Raw genomic sequence first — 18,548 nt, 5'->3', positions numbered from 1 at the left:
CGGCGGCACGATGAGGCCGTGGCGGGCCGGGGCGGCGGGCTGGGGCTCGGCAGCTGCGCTGGTCGTGCTGGCGGTGCTGGTGGCGGCCGTCTTCCTCCTGGTGCTGGGCCCGGACAGGGACGCTGCCCTTCCCGCGAGGACTAAAGTAGGTGCCCGGGGCCAGGAAGGGCCGCCAACCCCTTCCACTGCTCGGCCCGGCTCCTGCCCCGGCACTGCCGCTTGCGAGGCTGCCCAGGACCGGCCCAGCTTTTCCGGGCTTAGCAGAGGCAGGGCCTGGCGGGCCGGGCCCCACACCGTGGTCCCGTCTCCTTGGCGAGGAGGGGAAGGCGAAGGGCAGCCTGCCTCCCGCACTGCGCCGTCCTCACCCGGGCGCTTGCTCTTCCCTGGTGTCAGACCTCTGGACCGCGCGGTGCTTTCCTTCTCGCTCTCCTGTTGCTTTCTGCTGTCGTCTCATACGGGCTTTTGCAGACTTGTTAAAAATCACAGATTTTTGTGAGATCTGCCACGGCTGCAGGTCTGACAGCAGCCCTGGCTGAGCTCTGTAGCACATGTCGGGATGCCTCCCTGCTCCGCGCATCCTGCAGCCGTCCTGCCTGTCTTCCCTCTGCGGTGGCTGCCTTGGCTGGCCACGTCAGGGCCTTAGAAGAGAAGCGGGACCGGGGAAGGGAGGCTGAGGGTTGCTGCTGGCGGGTACACGTAGGAAGCGAGACTTCCCATGGCAGTTGGTGCAGCCCCAAGAATGCTGTCACCTCGTGTCCCCTCTGCCTCCCCAGTACGGAATGGTGTTTGACGCTGGCTCCACGCACACGGCTCTCTACATCTACCAGTGGCCTGCGAACAAGGAGAATGGCACAGGCATTGTCAGCCAGGTGGAAACCTGCACCGTGAATGGTGAGTGTGCCAGGACAGGTCTGCCCGTCTGCCCCACGTTGCTGTCCCTAACTCCTGCAGCATGGTGGGCGACCAGAGTCTTACAGCATGTGCTGTGCCAAAAGGAGATGGCCCAGAAGAACCAAACTAAACTGTTGTGGGGGAGAGGCTGTGGTTTAGGGAGCCCTAGAGTATCAGGGTGAGGTGCCCAGAGGCTGCCCAGAGGTGGGGAAGAAATTGGGCCCCCAGTTAGCACAGCTCGTGGAACCAGTCTTGTCTTGCAGCCAGGTGTTGTGCTTCATCTTGCAGCCAGGTGTTGTGCTTCATCTTGCGGCCTTGGGTGTTGGAAGTGCAGAGCTCGAGTCTTCTCCAGTGCAACCAATTATTTAGCTCTTCCCATAACATCTCTTTACAGTTTCTTTCATGACTTAAAGTGTGTCTTCATGTTCCCACGAGGCCTCCTAAGAGCTCTTCAGATAAATGTTACTGTGTCTCTGTTGAGTTTTTGCTTGCATTTCCTACCTGCTCCTTGGGTCAGTACCTGTCTTTTAGGTACGCCCAAAACACAGAGTTTTGGGCAGTGACTGAGACTTCTGAGTATTGCCAGGGAGGCTGAGAGAGCTCCCTGGGCGGTAGGATGGGTGGACATGTCCTCTGCTATCTCATCCCTCCTGGGCTGGCTCCATCAGGGGGTGCTGTCTTGCAGGATCTGGCATCTCCAGCTACGCAGATGACCCCGCTGGGGCTGGAGCCAGCCTGAAGCCCTGCCTGGACAAGGCCATGACGCTCATCCCTGCAGAGCAGCAGCGGGACACCCCCGCCTACCTGGGGGCCACAGCGGGCATGCGGCTGCTGAGGTACTGGCGCTGCCTGGAGCTACGCACCTCCACAGCCCTGCCCCAAACCCTCAGAGCCTGCTCTCCAGTGAAAGCAGCACTGCGACAGGGCTGCTGGTGATGGGAGGGGCTCAGAGGTTATGTTGCAAGGTTGAAGGGACACTTTGCCCTCCTGGCTGGCATCTCTGGTGGACCCATTTGTGGTGGGGAACCAGTGACCCTGTCGTTACACATTTTCTGCCCATACCATGCTCCCCTTCCCTTCGCAGGGAGCAAAACAGCACAAAAGCTGAGCAGGTCTTCGCTGAGGTCACCAAGGCCATTCGAGAGTACCCTGTGGACTTCCGTGGAGCTCAGATCCTCACAGGGAACGAGGAAGGCTCCTTCGGCTGGATCACCGTCAACTACCTGCTGGAGACACTCATCAAGGTATGGGATGGTGAGAGGGCAGAGGGGAGGGAAGGTCTCACTGTGCTGGGAGATCCGGCTTTGATGGAACATCCTCAGTATTTCTGGGCATCAGGGTCAGGATCCCCTGGGGTCAGTCCTTGTTTGAAGGTGAAACAGGGAAATCTGGAGCTGCATCAGCCCCCACAGTGTCTGGAGGAGCCCTAGAGGCTGTGAGGCCAGTGAACTGTGGGTCCCCTCTCCCTGCCATGCTGTAGTTTGGGCTGGGAAGCCAATACTCCTGCGCTCACCCTGCACTGGGTCTGTGCGCCCTGTAAGTGAGTCTCGGTTCGGGGCAGCATTCCTTCACAGGCAAGTGGACCCACCCACCAGTGGAGGATGCCGTTGGAGCTCTGGACCTTGGTGGGGCTTCCACCCAGATCACATTTCTTCCTGGGACCACCATAGATGACAGCAACACAAGAGCTCTCCTCAGACTGTACGGGACCAACTACTCCATTTACACCCACAGCTACCTCTGCTATGGACAAAGGCAAGCCCTGAAGAGGCTGATGGCATCTTTACATCAGGTAATTGCCTCCAGCCTTGTGCTCATCTGCTGCAGCCAAAGCCCTGATCTCACTGAGCTGGGCAGGCAGCACGTGCTGGGTGTTGTGACCAGGGGGCTCAGTGCCTTTGTGTAAGCAGCAGTCAGGATAGCGGATGCAATGGGGCCACCTTTTCAGGAGCCACCTCAGGCGTGCCCCAACATCAGGGCAGGAATGAAACAGATCGAGTCAGATGCCTGGTGCCTGACCACAGGCATTGCCAAGGCAGCTGGTGCCCGGGGTCCTGTCCCAGGGCCATCTTGCCCACCCACTCTCCTTCCCTGTCCTGATGGAGGGGCTGTGCCAGCCCAGCCTCATCACAGCTGCTAGAAGGACCTGAGTCCTGGGGGAGGGAACACACTGGGGGCCAGGAGGTTGGGGGAGACACAGTGGGATTTTTTAGCATACGCCTGGTAGGAAATAACTTGGGTTTATGAGGAGGAGTCTGAATAGGCTGGTCTTCAGAGGCAGGTGCTGGGAGAGTGGAGGGAGGTGTCGTTGCTGCTCAGGGTAGCACTCGTGTCTGTAGCGTGGCTGAGGGGCAAGGTTTCAATGCCAGCTCATGATGCTTGGAACAAGAATGGGCAAAAGGCAACATCCAGAGCATATTAGCGGACAGAAATCAGTATCCATTTCATTTCTGATTAAGTGGTTTCTCAGCTTTGGCTCTGCCTCTGAGTCTGGTGACACTAGAAAGGAAGAATGGGGACAAAATGGGTGCACACTCAGCACAGGGCACAAAACCCCAAGGCCCTGGGCATGCAGCTGTTGCTGTAGCTGATCCCTGACTGCGACATGGCATGCCCTGGCTGTGCCTACAGCACTGTGCCTGCACCTCATAGCATGGTGGTGGCCTGGTATCGATGAGACCTCATGGGCCTGCGTGATGGCAGGGTGCCTGCGTCTGGGTGTGGGAACAGGCACTGTCTGTGGGCTGCTTCTCTCCATCCTCATCCTCAGTGCCAGAGTGATGCTAATGCCTCCCTCTCTCTCCAGGGCAACCTGTCTTCCCAGCACATATTGCACCCCTGCTACCCCAGGGAATACCAGGAGAACGTCACCACGGCAGAGCTCTACAACAGCCCCTGTGTCACCGCACCGAGCACACCCAGCCCCGCACAGGTCCTCACGGTAACGGGGACAGGGGACCCGGCGGCGTGCAGCGCTGCCATGCAGAAACTCTTCAACTTCACCTGTGGGACCAACAGGACGTGCGGGTTCAACGGGGTTTATCAGCCTCCCGTGTGGGGACAGTTCTTTGTAAGGAGCCTCCGGCCCCACGGTGGTGGTGTGGGTGTGGGGTTTTGGGGCACCAGAGGCTGGCCAAGGCTCTGGGAAACCTGTTGTGGGAGGAAAGTGAATAGTGCCAGTGACAATGGATGCCTTGAAAGCTGTGGTGTTCCTGATGTATGGAGACATGCAGGGTGCTCACTGGTGTGCCAAACAGACTACCATATTCTGTATTTCCAGAGTCTCCAGGGCTCTCTTCAAGCTGGTCAGCAGGCAGCACCCTACGTGGTCTGCCCTGCGGACACCCGCAGGGCACCCAGAGTGAGGGTGGAGGGTGGCAGGAAAACCTGGGCCCTTCACTAACCTGCTGCTTTTGGTCATAAACACCCACAGGCCTTTTCAGGGTTTTATTACAGCCTTCACTTTCTGAACCTGACTGGAGAGCAGTCCCTGAGCTCAGTCAATGACACTGTCTGGAAATTCTGCACCAGGAATTGGAAGAAGGTAAGATCCCGCCTAGCTGCTGCTGGCCCCTGCCCATATTTCACCCAGCCTGGACGCTGGGCAGCTTGAGAGCCTGCCACAGCCTGTCCTGTGCTGCGCAGAAGGGCAGCTGGAGGGAGCTGGAAAGAGCACAAAGATCTCTGGGCAGGGAAAGAGGTGGGAGAGCAGCCTGCAGCCTCACAGCTGCTGCTCCTGATTGCACTGCAGGGCCCTTCCCCACTGGCTGCCTCCCTTTGCTCTTCCACATCTACAGCTGCAGAAGGAGTTTCCCACTGTGAACAGGACCCACCTCCGTGACTCCTGCGCAGCCAGCTCCTACACCCTCACCCTCCTGCTGCAAGGCTACAAATTCAACCACAAGACGTGGCACAACATCCACTTCCGCCAGCAGGTAGGAAAGCGCCCAGCTGCCACCTTGCCTCGCAGCTGCTTCGCTAAGCTTGCACGCTTGTGCCCACCCTGCTCTGCCCCACCAGGGTGCGGGAACAGGGGATGATAGGTTGGCACAGTCCACCACCCACGTCCAGGCTTGCCTGGTACTTTGCAACCCTTCACATCCCTCTTCCTTCTCTGTCTGCGCAGGTCTCAAATGTAGATGTGGGCTGGACTCTGGGCTATATGCTCAATCTCACCAACATGATTCCCCCGGAGGCCCCCCAGAGTGTCATAGGGCTCCCAAGAAGCAACTGGATAGCAGCCACGGTCTTGCTGGCCGTCATGCTGGTTCTCACCTTCTGCCTGCTCGTGGCTGTGTGCTACCAGAAGAAATACTCCGGTTATGAGAGCCTCTAGCAGTGCTGGCTGCAGAGGCTGCTGCAGCCACCTGGTCCTGCTGCCAAGCTTGTGCAAGGAGCTGCCATGGGGGGAATGGGTCCCGTGTCCCAGAGCTGTGCACTTCTAATGTGGGGCACCTGTGTCATGGCCTAGTGAGCTGGAAGCAGCACAAGGCTTAAAAAAAAAACAAAAACAAAAAAAAAAAAACACAAAACCAACCAACCAAACAAACAAACAAAAAAAAACCAAAAAACCCCACCCTGTAACTGTGTGCTGTGTGGTTTCTCTTTCCCCTTGCTGCTGGTTGAAGAAGCCTTTAGGAGAAAGGGCATGGCTGTGTGGGGCAGGGCTCAGCACTGGGGGCTTGGCAACAGCAGTGATGGGGGGCAGCTATGACCAGAGCGGCCAGGAAGAGAGAAGCGGTGTCTGGCAGCAACAGGATCATCGCAGGGCTGGTCGCCACCTACAGCAGATACCCCAGGTGGGACAGAGGTGCCACCTAGAGGGATGTTGGGGCCATGGGGGAAAGTTGGCCTGGGCTCTGCCCAGGACTGGGAAGTTGTGTGAGGTGGGGAGTCACAGAATCACAGCATGGCTGAGGCTGGAGGCACCTCTGGGTCCCTCTGATCCAACCCCTGCTCCAGCAGGCTTCCTCCTTTCCCAGCACCATGTCCATGCAGCTTTGGAGACTCCATAACCTCTCTGGGCAGCCTGTGCCAGTGCCCCACCATCCACATGGCACAGGAGGGCTGCCTGGTGCTCAGAGGGAGCCTCCTGTACTCCAGTTTGTGCCCTTTGCCTCTTGTCCTGGCACTGGGCACCACTGATGAGAGCAGCCTCCCTCTGTGGCAAGTATTTCTAGGCACTGATGAGATCCCCCCGGAGCCCCCCCTTCCCCAGGCTGAGCAGTCCCAGCTCTCTCGGCCTCTCCTCACAGCAGAGGGGCTCCAGGCCTTTGCTCGTCTCCATGGCCCTTCAGGGGACTCGCTCCGGGTCTCTTGTTCTGGGGAGCCCCAAGCGGGACCCAGCCCTCAGGGGGTGGCCTCAGCAGTGCTGAAAGAGGGGAAGGATCACCTCCCCCCACCTGCTGGTATTATTTTCCCTAATGCAGCCCAGGGCACCATTCCCTGCCTTCTTTGCCCCGAGGGAGGGCCGGTTGCTGCCCCACGGTCAGCTTGGTGCCCAGCAGGGCCCTTCTGGCCAGGCTGCTTCCAGCTGGGTGCCCCCAGCACGTCCTGGTGCCGGGGCTGTTCCTCCCCGGGGGGAGGGAAGGACCCTGCACCTCTCTCCCTGGGGAACCTCAGGCGGATCCCATCAGCTCATTCCTCCAGCCTGTTGAGGGCCCTCTGGTTGGCAGTGGGGCCCCCTGGTGCATCAGCAATGCCACCCCATTTTGTGCCAGCTGTACGCTTGCTGAAGGTACGCTCTGCCCCTTCATCCAGATCGTTAACGAAGTTGTTAAACACGTCTGGACCCGGAGCTGACCCCTGGGGCACACTGCTAATGACCCTCCAAGGGTGTGGCTGTTCAGTCCACCTCAATCTACCCATCCAGCCCCTACTTCAAGAGCTTCTCTATGAGGATCTTATGGGGGACAGTGCCAAAGGCCTTACTGAAGTCTGGGTAGACAACAGATGGGAGTAGCCCCCCTGTTTTCCCACACAAGGTCCATCTTTTGTCATTTGTGCCCTGTGTCTGTGCCAGGCAGGTATCTCGCCCTTTCCAGCACCCAGGCGATTTGGGAACCCCAGCTCTTGGAAGATGTCCTGGTGCGCCCCCAAGGTCCGGTGGGCACCGCATGGGGCGAGCACCCTGCTCCCTGCAGCACTGGGCGGTGCTGAGGGGATGGATTTCACTTCCTGTGGCTGGGGCAATCCTGTCCCCTTTCCCCTGAGTTCCTGTCGTCATCATAACCGGCCCTTACCTGGGACATGGAAGCAATAAAATCTTATCTGCTCAGGAGCAATAGAACAAGCATTTCTGTCTTTGCTGCCTTTTGCAATGTTTATTTCTGGATAACAGGAGTGGTTGGGTGCTTGCCTGTCTGCAGAAACAGCAAATGTCAGCTCTGTACTGCCGGGAGGCAAATGTGCTGCCGGCAAATAACAAGATGAATCATGCGCAGGGCAGATAAGGAGTGAGCAGGACCAAAGGCAAAGGCAAGGACACAGCTGTGGGCAGGACCCAGTTCAGTGCCCTGTGCAGGTCAGGGCAGGACTTGCAGCCTGCTGGAGTCACAGCCTGACACCCAGCGTGCACAGGACTTGTGCTGGCGGGACAGCCCGGTGTCTGGGAAGGTGCTTGGGAACGGCGATCCCTTTATCCCATTACGGAAGGGAAGAGAGGGGAGGGGAGGGAAGGGGAGGGGAGGGGATATGGGCCCTGTGGGGAGGCATGGACCACCCTTCTGGCTCTGGATGCTCAGTTTGCCTTTCATCTCCAAGGCCATCAGCTGAGCCCAGACAATGGGTATTTAGGAGAGCCAGCTGGGGCACCACAGGGCCTTGCATGCCCTCAGGCTGGCAGACCTGGCAGGGACCCTCCTGGCTGACCATGGTCAGACCCAGCACTGGAGGAAGCACCCGGCCACCAGGTGCCTGTGGCCACAGGCTGCCGGTCCGGCACCCAGGTCCTCCATGGCCCGGCTGGCTCTGCCCAGCCCCACGCTCCGGCTGGTGGGTGCAGGCCGGACCTGTAACAGGCGTGGCGGTGCGAGGAGGCAGATCGGCATGGCTGCGGTGCGTAGGCTGATCTGAAAACCTCCTGTAGTGCCTCTCTTCACGTTTGGGGCCAGTCCCATGGGCCAGCCGCTGGTTCTTCAGTGCCCTGGAGGTTGCTGTTCCTACACGCGCAAGAGCAGGAGCAGGGCAATGAGCCCCAAGGCCAGTGTGAGGGCGACAAAGGCGACGGCCGCAGCCCACAGGGAGGGAGCATGCCCCTTCAGCCGCCCCGGAGCCTCCGCCGGGATCATGTTGGTGAGGTTCAGCATGTAGCCCAGCGTCCAGCCCACGTCGGCGCTCCCCGCCTGCGTGAGGAGAGGGGGCGCTGAGTTAGCGTAGCGCTGCCCTGTCCCCACCCACCGGCCAGGTTTGCCGTTCACCTTTATCTGGAAGAAGATGTTGTTCCAGCTGCTCTCGTTGAACTTGTAGGCGTCGAGGAGGAGTGTGAGGATGTAGTTGGCGTTGGCGCAGTATTTGGGCAGCCTCTCAGGGTTCTCTTCAGGGTAGCTGGAAGAAAGCTGGGAGGGGATGTTTAGAGAGGAAGGGAAGTTATTTGCAAGTCATTTCCATTCAGGGACAATGCCCTGCTCAAGGAGCAATGGCTCCACAACCACCAGCATGCAGAAAAAGGCTTCAGGGCCATACGGGTGTTTTGGTTCTGTCTACACAGGACAACTCCTTTGAGAAGGATTTAATCCCCACATGAAAGTACAGAGACATATTGGATGGAGTTTCTTTCACCCCAAATTCTCCCATTTCAGCCTCCTTGTACAAGGGGCTCCTGCTCTCTGCCCCGTGGTGGTCCTATCACACTTCTTGACCTTACTCATCCCCGTTTGACTCCTCCCCAGCAGCTGAATCCTCCCACCCTCCTCCAGGGCTCCATCCCCACCTCCATCCCAGCTCCCATGATGATGGGGACACAATGCTGCTTTGACCTGCCCCTTTCCCCATGTTGCATGGGCAAAAAGGGCCCCTAAGGATAGCTGTAGGATGGTCCTGGCTCCCTCCCAGAGCCCAGGGATGGCTCCGCTGTGTAGGGCACAGCTCAGCAATCAGGGAGCCTCTCCCTGGGGCAGTCCCCCCACCAATCTGCTTGTGCAGCTGCCCCAGAGCCTCCGATCATGAGGAACATACGTCCTCCCAGCTCCTTGCGCAGAAACGCTCGATGGTCTCCCTGACGGTGGCCAGTGGCTGCCCCTCGGTCAGGTTGAGAAACTTGAAGTTATAGTAAAAAGCAGAAAAGGCCTGAAAGGCAAGAGGTACAGTCGCTGATCTGTTACCGTGAGAGAACCCCCCGGGGGAGCGGCTCTGTCTCCCTCAGAGCACAACTGCCTGCAGGGGCGGCTTCACCAGGTCTGTCCCACCCTTGCACAGCCCTAAGCATCGCTGTCCCTGTCCCGGCAGAGATGATGGCTGGGGGTCTGTGTGCCTGCTCTTTTTTTTTTTACTGAAAACTTATTTTTGGCTAAGCTCCTGTCTTATTAAAATGGTCCCATATGGAGCTCTGGCTGGAAAACCCACCATCAGCAAGCCCTGATGTGCCCTGGGGCACCAGCAATGTGGCTGCTTCTTGCCCCTGTTCTGCTGTGGGGAGGTGACAGTGGCACGGGGCACAGCGTGACACTGTAGTGCCCAGGGGACACGTGCAGCTTGGCAGGTGGGGGGGCAGGGTTTGCCTTACAAAGAACTGCCCGCTGATGGGGGGCTGGTAGACGCCATCGAAGGTGCAGTCCTGGCTGTGGCCACATGCCGAGAAGTTGAAGAGCTTCCTGATGGCAACCAGGCACCCGCTGGCATTGCCCCTGCCCTCCAGGGTCACATTTCTGTCACTGGGGGACAGGCGTGGGTCGCTCGCGTTGGTGCAGGGGCTGGTGTGGAAGGAAGACAGTGAGATGGTTTCATTGTAGTCTTTGGGGTAGCACGGGTGTTCGACTCGTGTGCTGGAGGACGACTCCTGGGAATAGCAAAATTCTGTGATTTGCAGGCTGCAGCCTTCTCCAAACCTCTTGGTGGGCATGCCAGGTGGCTTCCCTCCAGGACCATGGTGCAGGCATATCCCACCTCCACAGCAGGGAATGACCCCCACGCTGTTTAATCCTGGTCTTGTCCGCCTGCAGTCCCAGCCTGAGCTTAGCATTAGTTCTTCCCCCTGCTTTATGCAGCTCCAGTCTGCACGATACCCTTCTCCCACTGAGGCAGACAGATGCTGCAGACCCAGCAAGCTGCTCCATGGTCTGGGACACACAGACCCTCTCTACCCCAGCTCTTACTCCAGCTCCAGTCCCATCCAGGGACACCACATGGGATCTTCCTGGCTATGCAGCATGAACAAACCTCAGGCAAGGTGTAACTCCATGAAGACCCTCTTCCCCTCTGACCTTCCAAAAGTGCCCTGAGCAATGTCTCTGGTTGTCTTTTCTCAGGCCCACACATTCACAGAGTAGTTGAGGCTAGGGGCCAGCTATCAGACTCTGCACCAGCCCCCTCCTTAAAGCATCACCAACTAGATCAGGTTGGTCAGAGCCTTGTCCCGACAAGTTTTGAATGTCTCCAAGGGTGGTGACTCCACAGCATTTCTGGGTCCTATTCCAATATTTGGCTACCCTTTTTTGGGAAAAAGTTCTGCATCTGGTCAGAAGCTCCCATGTTCCAGCTTGTGGCAATGTCACTTTGCACCTCTGAGAAGAGTCTGATCCTGCCTTTTCTGCACCCTCCTGCAAGGCAGATGCATACAGGCAGATGATCTTTCCTGAGCCTCCCCTTCTGGTGCTTCCCATGCTCCTCCCCACGCCTGCCTACCCGTTTCTGTACCTGTTCTCAGTCCCTGCTGATGCCTCTCTGAAAGAGCATTATCCGTTCTTGTTTTTATACGTTAACAAGCCTGTGCTTGGTATCCCGAGGGTAGTCTGATTACCCCCCAAGTCTCCTCTCACCAGAATTAGCTCCTTTGCCAGGCGCTTCAGCATCTCATTCTGCCCGTAGCAGAGGTAGCTGTGTGTGTAGATGTTGTAGTTATACCCGTACAGCAAGAACCTGGAGGTTTCGTTCCAGTTTATAACTGAACCTTTGGGGATAAAGCTGATCTGAGTTGATGCTCCTCCAAGATCCAGCGCCCCAAAAATGTTGGCTGCCTCTGGACGGACCCACATGTGTGCTTTGGGGGAGTACTGCCAAGACAAACAGGAGAGGAAGAGGAGTGGGATATGGCTGCGATTACTTGCCCTGAGCAAAACTGTCATCCATTTAAGTCAGTGGGGTTTTGTTACTAAATGTGATGGGTGTGGGGTCTTAGCTGTCTCTTTCTGTACATGAGGTCCCACTGCCTTCCCAGCTCAACCAGCCTGGACATTCCTCAGAGCCAGGAGAAAACAGAGGTTGAACCATCTGATGGTCAAGACGTGGGCTCAGTGGGCTCAAGGTCACTTGTGCCCCCAGAGGGCTGCAGGGGACCTGACTTGGAGGGGGTGGACCTCTGCTCTTCTGGAGAGAGGGCTGCGGGCCATCAGAGCCAGGGGAAGGACAGAAAGGCTCCGTTCGCCGGCACTGCGGGCAGCTGTGGCAGTGCGGAAAGCGAGGACGGCAGGAAGCAGGTTTGGCTCCAGCCTCCTTCAGAATGACACGTGGAACCCAAGCACAGACCTCCCGGTGCCACGTGGACATGGACCTTCCCAGGGCAGCGAGGCAAAGCCTGTCAGGAGCAAACTGTCCCTGTTGGGCTGTATGGCCCCTAAGAGACCCCATGTCCACGTGGTGCCCACAGTTTTTAGCAGAAGCACCCCCATTCCTGATTTCTTGCCTCTTTCACTGGGGGCAAGTCAGAGGATAACTGGCTGCTGCCCCCAGACCACTGCTGAAAGCCATTAACACAGTCCCTTCCTTCTGCGCTATCAAAAGAGTGGGTGTTTTGCCTGTCACCCACCTTGGTGAAGGACTCCAGCAGGTAGTTGATGGTGATCCAGCCATAAGCTCCCTCCTCTTCTCCTGTAATGATCCGAGCCCCATGGAAAGCCACAGGGTACTCTTGCATGGTTTTAGCGATTTCGGCCAGGATTTGGTCTGTGGCTGAGCTGTTCTGTAGCCTAAGAAGGATTCAAAGGTCAAGACCCATACCCAACTACATCAGTACTGCAGAGGAAGCACAAGAAACAGTTTGCTTCTTCGCTTGAGCTTTTTGCAACAGGCAGATGGTGTGAAATGGTGTTTCCTGCTACGTAACTTGTGGGAGCTGCTCACAGAGCTTCTGCTGCCTAAATCCTAGCTGTCCCACCATCTAGGCTCAGAATCACAAATCTAGGAACAATATTGACCTCTTCCCTCCAGTGCAGCTTGATCCCAGTCACATAGTGGTTTGCCAGGCTACCCTTTGCTACCTAAGTATCTTCACGGTGTTGAAGGCCAGAGGGGACCTTCTGGACAAGCTCATCTAATGTGCTACGTAACATAGGACATCAGAAAATCATGCAATCATTGTACTATAGAAGGGTTTAGGTTGGAAAGAACCTTAAAGCCCATCCAGTTTCAACCCTTGCCATGGGCAGGGACCCCTCCCACCAGGCTCCAGCCCCATCCAGCCTGGCCTTGGGCACTGCCAGGGATGGGGCACCCACAGCTCCTCTGGGCAGCCTGGGCCAAGGCCTCACCACCCTCATTGCATAGAATTTCTTCCTTATATCTAATCTAGACCTACCCTTTTTAGTTTAAAGCCATTCCCTCTTGCCCTATTATTCCACTCCTTGACAATGAGTCCCTCCCCAGCTTTCCTGCAGCCCCCTTTAGGCACTGGAAGGCCTCTATAAAGCCACCCTGGAGCCTTCTCTTCTCCAGGCTGAACAATCCCAACTCCCTCAGTCTGTCTCTGTAGGAGAGGTGCTCCAGACCCTTGATCATCTTAATGTTCTCCTCTGGACTCTAGCAGGTCCATGTCCTTCTTGTGCTGGGGGCCCCAGAGCTGAACGCAGGGCTCCAGGTGGGGTCTCACAAGAGCAGAGCAGAGGGGGCAATCACCTCCTTCGCCCTGCTGGCCACTCTGCTGTTGGAGCAGCCCAGCACGCAGTTGGCTTTCTGGGCTACAAGCTCACACTACTGGCTCATGTTTAACTTTTCATCCACCTGTACCCCCAGTCCTCTGAAGGGCTGCTCTCGATCCACTCATCACCCAGCCTGTATTTGTGCTTGGGACTGCCCCAACCCAGGTGCACAACCTTGCACTTGGCCTTGTTGAACTGCATGTTGTACACACGGGACCACCTCTTGAGCCTGTCCAGCTCCCTCTGGGTGACATCCTTTCCCTCCAGCATGTCGACTGCACCACTCAGATCGCTGTCATCTGCAACTTGCTGAGGGTCACATATGACCACCCACTGACCCCCTGCCAAAGCCAGAGCTGGCTGCTGAGCTCAGGGGTCTGTCGGAAAGGTGCCAGGCTGGTTTCGGACCTCCAAGTGGGGTGTCCCGGGGCTGTGGGCTTGTGCTCGCTCTCTGAAGTGAGTAAGCTTCAGGCTATGACCCAGCTCCTTCCCAGGGAAGAGGTCAGATTGCCAGGGCACAGAAATCATTTTAGAAATGTGCAACCATAAAAACAAAAACCATGAAATGAAGGTTGATGTTTGAAGAGAGCTAATACTGGATGGGGAAAGGTCAGGACCCACAAACCACTTTGCCTCCTGCCTCTGCCCCGTTACCCACCAGCACAGATCCATCTAGGCATATGGCTCATCTGGGCAGATGCAGAACCCTCCTGGGCCGTGGGGTCCCAGGCTGCCAATGGGTATCTATGAGCAGCCTCCCTAAACCCCCGGAACAAATGCCCAGGACAGCTCAGCCACCTGTGTGTCCCCACTGGTCTGGCAGTGGGCCTGGCTCAAGGCAGCAGGAGAGCTGAGAGCAGGAGAGGATGCTGTGCCACTGCCCCGTCAGCCCCGCACCCCACAGCAGTACCTCAGTAGCCTCATGCCTGCCGTTGCTCCAAGGTAAGCTGGGACATCCCTCTGCTTCTCAGCAGGAACGACCTTCAGGGCTTTATCCAAGCACTCTCTTAGGGAATCACCGGCTTTTGGGGGATTGTTGGCATAGCTTGATATACCTGGCCCTGGAAGAGAGTCAGGCTGGGACAGGCTGATGCGGAAGAGGTGAAGGAGCAGGAGGACATAGGGCAGTGACATCTTTCACCTCTTGGAACAACGGGTGTTTTGTCAGGGTCCCCTGGTCCTGCAGGACCTGGCTCACCCAGGTCTCCTCTTTTGCTCCTCCACCTCTGAGTGCTGTCCCACTGCATCTGTGCTCCCAGCCAAGCCCCGACTGGGTATTTAACACTTAGCCATGTTTCATTACTGGGGTTATACAGGTTTGGGCCCTCTGCAGGCACACAAGAGGTAGAATGGCCATTTTCAAAGTCCCTTCCCTGCCCCATCACCAAGTCCCAGTGGAGTGTCAATGCCCTCCTCTGTGGATGCCAGCGCAATTGCCAGCCTTGCAGCAGAGAGCACTGAGGCAAAGCAGAGCCCAAGAAGCTAAAAGCAGAGGCAATGGGACATGTCACCTCCAAGCAGTGTATGAGCCAAGGCACCAACCAGAATGGGCAAGAGCTGCCTCAGGGTCCCCACTGTGTCCCCCAGCTATGCCCCCAGCTCTATGGATGAGACCTTCCCTGGGGACAGCAGCTTGTGCTGCTGGTGGCAGTCCCAGGCGGAGGATGAAACTCCAGAGGAGCTCCAAGACACTTCAGTCCCACCAAGTGATTGGGCACTACCTTGTGCTGAGGGCTCCCCAGCCATGAGCAAAGAAACGGGAGTTACAGACCCCCTGCCTGCAGCCAGGTGACACCGTGACAGCAGTGACAGCTTGCAGAGGGGATGCCCAGCTTGGGCAAAGAGCAGGAGAGCAGGCCACCCCATCTGCCATGTGAGCCCATGCCCAGGGGATACTGACCCTGGACATCGCAGGACAAGGTCTGGCTGACCACACCGGTGTCGTTCTCCTTGTCTGAGTCCCACTCATAGACAAACAGAGAGGTGTGGGATGAGCCCGCATCGAACACCATCCCGTACTGGAAGGAACAACCAAGATGTCATGCTGGTGGGAGGAGCAGCCTGCCCCTGCCAGGGTGCTCAGCCCCAAGGATGCCCCAAAGGCACCACTGCAAGGTACAGCTCTGCACCCCAGGCAGAGCGCGGCAGTGGAGGATGCATCCGCCAGCGCACGGCCTCAGGATGGGCATCTCTCCCTGAGGGGCTTTTCATTGCCTCTGCTGAGCCCTGTTCAACAATGCCAGCTCACACAAGCATTCTCTTGGTGATTTCCTCATGCTTTCTTATTTTCTTTTTCTGTTAAATGCCTTTTGTATCTGCCCTGCCCCACCTCGGGGCCAGCAGCTCCCCATCCCCCTGCTCCAACCCCTCATCGCTGCACCCAGCCCCGCAGAGCCACACCTGGCCCTGAGCACCCGGCCACGTCACCCTCCCCAAAGAGCCCTCCGGCTCCGCTGGGACCCTGCACCCCTCTTTCAGCAGCCTTGGCGGGATGCCAGGCTGCCAGGGGACAAAGGCCACATGGAGGGACTCTGCCCTACCCACCCGCTTCTTCGTAACGCATCAGGCACGCAGCAGGTTTCAGAGAAGGCTTCCCTCTGCTGCCTGGCAAGGAGTCTGGCCCCAACCTGCTGTCAGTTTTTTCTCACTGCTTGCATGCTCTTAACGCCATGCAGGAGCCACGATATGGCTGTGCTTGCTGCCCCGCAGGCAGGGCATGGAGACGCAGCCTCAGATGAAGGGCAGGAGCCAGCCAGAGGCAGCCCAGCGTGCAGTGACCTGACTCCCATGTGCCCAGGCTGTATTTCTTCTGCCTGCAACTGGGAATGAAAGCAAAATGCCCACCCAGCTAATACACGGCAGGTGCCACCACCCTCTTCACTCCTAACCCCGAAGACAAGCCGTTGTCTCTGCTCACCTCCCCAGGGTGGCTGCTGAGGGACCCTCTTATGGTCTCACCTTGACTGTGGGTGGCAGGGCAACATCTTCAATCTTCACCAGGCTGAGAACAAGGGCGATGATGGAGAGTGTGACCAGGACCCCGAGGAGGGTGGTGGTGAAGAGCTTTTTGTTAACAAACATCGTGGGAAGGCACCTGCAGACCCAAACACAGAGGAGAAAGGTGGTTGGACACGTCCACCTGGTCAGCAAGAACTGAGGAGAGCACCCCCAAAAGTTCTCCCGAGGCTGACAGTATCTCAAGCTCAAAAGTCCTTGTGGGTAGTCAGGTCTTTCGTTGAGAGCAGCAATATTAGGAAAAAAAAAGGTGGGGCTGAGGATAGAGGAGCCTCTCCCCAGGAGTCTGGCACAACCATGGGGGTTCACAATGGTCCTCCAGGTCCCACAGCCCCTCCGGCTCAGCTCACTGCTGTGGGAAGGATCAGGTCCAGGAAGAAGAAAAGAAACACTGCACCAAACAAGAAGGACATGGGAAATTACAACAAACCCCACTGCAAGATATTGTAGAAGGGGAAGGTGATTTTATTTTACAATAAAGTTCAGCTCACCTGTTAGCTCAGGAGCTGGCTTGTGAGTCCTCACTGTGGCTGTGGGCTCCTCCACTGCTGGCACCAAACCCAGCTTGGGCTCACCTTTTATATCCTTTGGAAGTGGACACAGGTTGAAGGTCTTCTCAACCTCATTTTGCCTCAAAACTCATCAGCCTTAAGCAAAACTCATGTTTGATTTATGTGTGTATTTATGGCTCAGCCTCCTTGTGCATCTTCCTGACAACTTATCCTTGCCGAGGTAGTTCCTCCTCCTCATTTGAATGGAATCACACATAGAAGTCCTGCGGCTGTTGGGTAACGCCTGTCTTTTATCCCATTTAACCCTTATTCCCCTGCTCCTCTGGTGCTTTTACACACACAGTTCTGTTCTCTCCTTGCTCTGACCATTCTTAATCCTTCCATTACAAGTCTCTACAAGGTCTTTAAGAGGTGAGAGTGATGTTTCCAGCATCCAATGCTCCGCAATCACACACAAAGTGGAAGGTGACTTGATTAGAAGTTTTATTACGATGAGAAGGATTGTCACACTGGAAGAGGAGGGTGGCCCTGCCGGGGGTCTCAGCAGCATTCACTGAGCTTTGCCAGGGGAGGCGCGAGAGCCCGGGAAGGGGGAAGTCTACATGGCCCGTCTGGGGCTGTGGTCACCCCTTCCTCGTGTGTGACCCGGCTGTCACAAGGCTGATTGCAGCAGAAGGACTCAGTTCCCAGCTGCCTTATCTCAGCTGAGTCAAGCAGAGTTGCCAGGAGGGAGGAGCTGTCGGTGTGTGTTACGACTTTCCCAGAGCACCCTTCCCTGTGCCTGGAGGGATGGTGGTTTCAGAGGCCCTGCTGTGTGCACTGAAGCCGAAGCAGCACCCTACAAAACAGGGGGCTTGGCCATCCCCGGGGCTCTCTGCTTCTGCAATTCAGACCTTCAGGCCAGTCACTCTTTGGCAGCCTCCTTTGCACTGGTACATGCTGCTGCTGGGATGCGTTGAGCCCAAATGGTGCCACCACTCCTCTGCTCCTATCTCCACCTACCACATACCCTTTGGACTCAGGTCTTCTGTGGAAGAGGGTGATTGAGTGTCTGCTCCCTTCCTGGGTCTGAAATCCCCTGCTGTCTGCACAGCCACCAGACAGGGCTTTCCTGAGCAGAGGGGGCTCATCCCCAGGCAGGACAGAGAGGCACTGACCCCAGTTCCTCCATGCAGTGCTCTGCACCCACACCCACCAGACCCTCCATCTCCTGCCCCTGAGCTGGGCTGAGTGACCCCTCAGCCTGCTTTTCCTGGTCGATCAGTAGGAAATAAAGTTCCAGAGGTCACTTAACAATATCGGCCCCAATCCACGTGGGCGCAAGGGCAGTGAAGGACACACCTCGTGGGCCCAAGCTGAGGCAGCCGTGCAGGACTGTGGTGCACAGCAGGGCGCCCTGGGCTGCGGGGAGCAGGGATGGATGGGAGCACCCCAGGTCTGCATCCAGCCTGGTGCACATCCCGGCAGGGAGCTGGGACGCAGCTGGGACCACACGCCAGGCACAGAGCCTTGCGGTGCTGCCGGGTCCACCAGCACAGCTTCTGAGAGCAGAGGACACCTTGTGAATGTGGTGAGCAGGACTACATGTTCAAGTAAGTGGGATGTGTGCCACTGCAGGGGCGTGTGGCCCCGTGGTCCCACCCGTTGTCTTTGGCTCCAGCACAGGAATCTGGTCCCGGTCCCTCCAGGAGCCGTGGTCACTCCAAGGGGGCCTTGGAGCAACCTCCCCACAGGAACCCAGCACCTTGCACCCATGAGTGGGGCCAGGACACGTCCCCCTTCACCCACTGGGGCCCCAGTCCTCCACCTTCCTCTTGGGAGGAGAAGTGGATGAGTCCTGGGAGGAAATGAGCATAAGCGAAGGCAGGAGAACCCGTTCCCCGGTGCTTTCCCTGAGCAAAGAGCCCGTGTGAGTGCTGGGGCTGGCAGGGCTCGGCCGGGCTGCAGCTGGGGAGTGGGCAGCTGGCAGCACAGGCTCTGGGCAGGTGGGCACAGGGCAGGACAGGGCTTTTGCTGGGAGAGGGAATGCTGTCTTTAAATAGCTCAGTTAAAAGATCCAATT

The 18,548-nt window shown here is 57.3% G+C and overlaps 2 protein-coding genes across 4 annotated transcripts; one reads left to right on the top strand and one right to left on the bottom strand.

Moving 5' to 3' along the window:
* Nucleotides 1-9: 9 nt before the first annotated feature.
* On the top strand, nucleotides 10-7,379 carry LOC106037128 (ectonucleoside triphosphate diphosphohydrolase 8-like). Of its 2 annotated transcripts, none has more exons than XR_001207830.3 (9): nucleotides 10-145; nucleotides 774-891; nucleotides 1,577-1,727; nucleotides 1,976-2,135; nucleotides 2,453-2,683; nucleotides 3,698-3,961; nucleotides 4,325-4,435; nucleotides 4,643-4,826; nucleotides 5,018-5,155. XR_001207830.3 is itself a non-coding variant. In XM_013182912.3 (9 exons), the coding sequence occupies exons 1-9, from the start codon at nucleotides 11-13 to the stop codon at nucleotides 5,225-5,227; spliced, it is 1,518 nt and encodes a 505-aa protein (XP_013038366.3). In that variant the 5' UTR covers nucleotide 10; the 3' UTR covers nucleotides 5,228-7,379. The 2 variants fall into 2 exon arrangements, 1 of the variants encoding a protein (XP_013038366.3); XM_013182912.3 differs by having other exon boundaries at nucleotides 4,689-4,826; nucleotides 5,018-7,379.
* On the bottom strand, nucleotides 7,379-16,945 carry LOC106037034 (ectonucleoside triphosphate diphosphohydrolase 8-like). 2 transcript variants are annotated; one of them, XM_013182738.3, is made up of 10 exons: nucleotides 16,466-16,945; nucleotides 15,918-16,053; nucleotides 14,860-14,977; nucleotides 13,870-14,020; nucleotides 11,852-12,011; nucleotides 10,866-11,099; nucleotides 9,614-9,886; nucleotides 9,067-9,177; nucleotides 8,310-8,447; nucleotides 7,379-8,234 (listed from the first exon to the last, which is right to left on the bottom strand). In XM_013182738.3, the coding sequence occupies exons 2-10, from the start codon at nucleotides 16,038-16,040 to the stop codon at nucleotides 8,052-8,054; spliced, it is 1,491 nt and encodes a 496-aa protein (XP_013038192.2). In that variant the 5' UTR covers nucleotides 16,041-16,053; nucleotides 16,466-16,945; the 3' UTR covers nucleotides 7,379-8,051. The 2 variants fall into 2 exon arrangements, with proteins under 2 accessions (XP_013038192.2, XP_066837020.1); XM_066980919.1 differs by lacking the exon at nucleotides 16,466-16,945 and having other exon boundaries at nucleotides 15,877-16,022.
* Between the last annotated feature and the right edge of the window lie 1,603 nt (nucleotides 16,946-18,548).

Source organism: Anser cygnoides, chromosome 20 (genome assembly GCF_040182565.1).
Source record: "Anser cygnoides isolate HZ-2024a breed goose chromosome 20, Taihu_goose_T2T_genome, whole genome shotgun sequence".
Lineage (NCBI taxonomy): Eukaryota > Metazoa > Chordata > Aves > Anseriformes > Anatidae > Anser > Anser cygnoides.
This window is presented reverse-complemented; position numbering and strand designations above follow the sequence as displayed.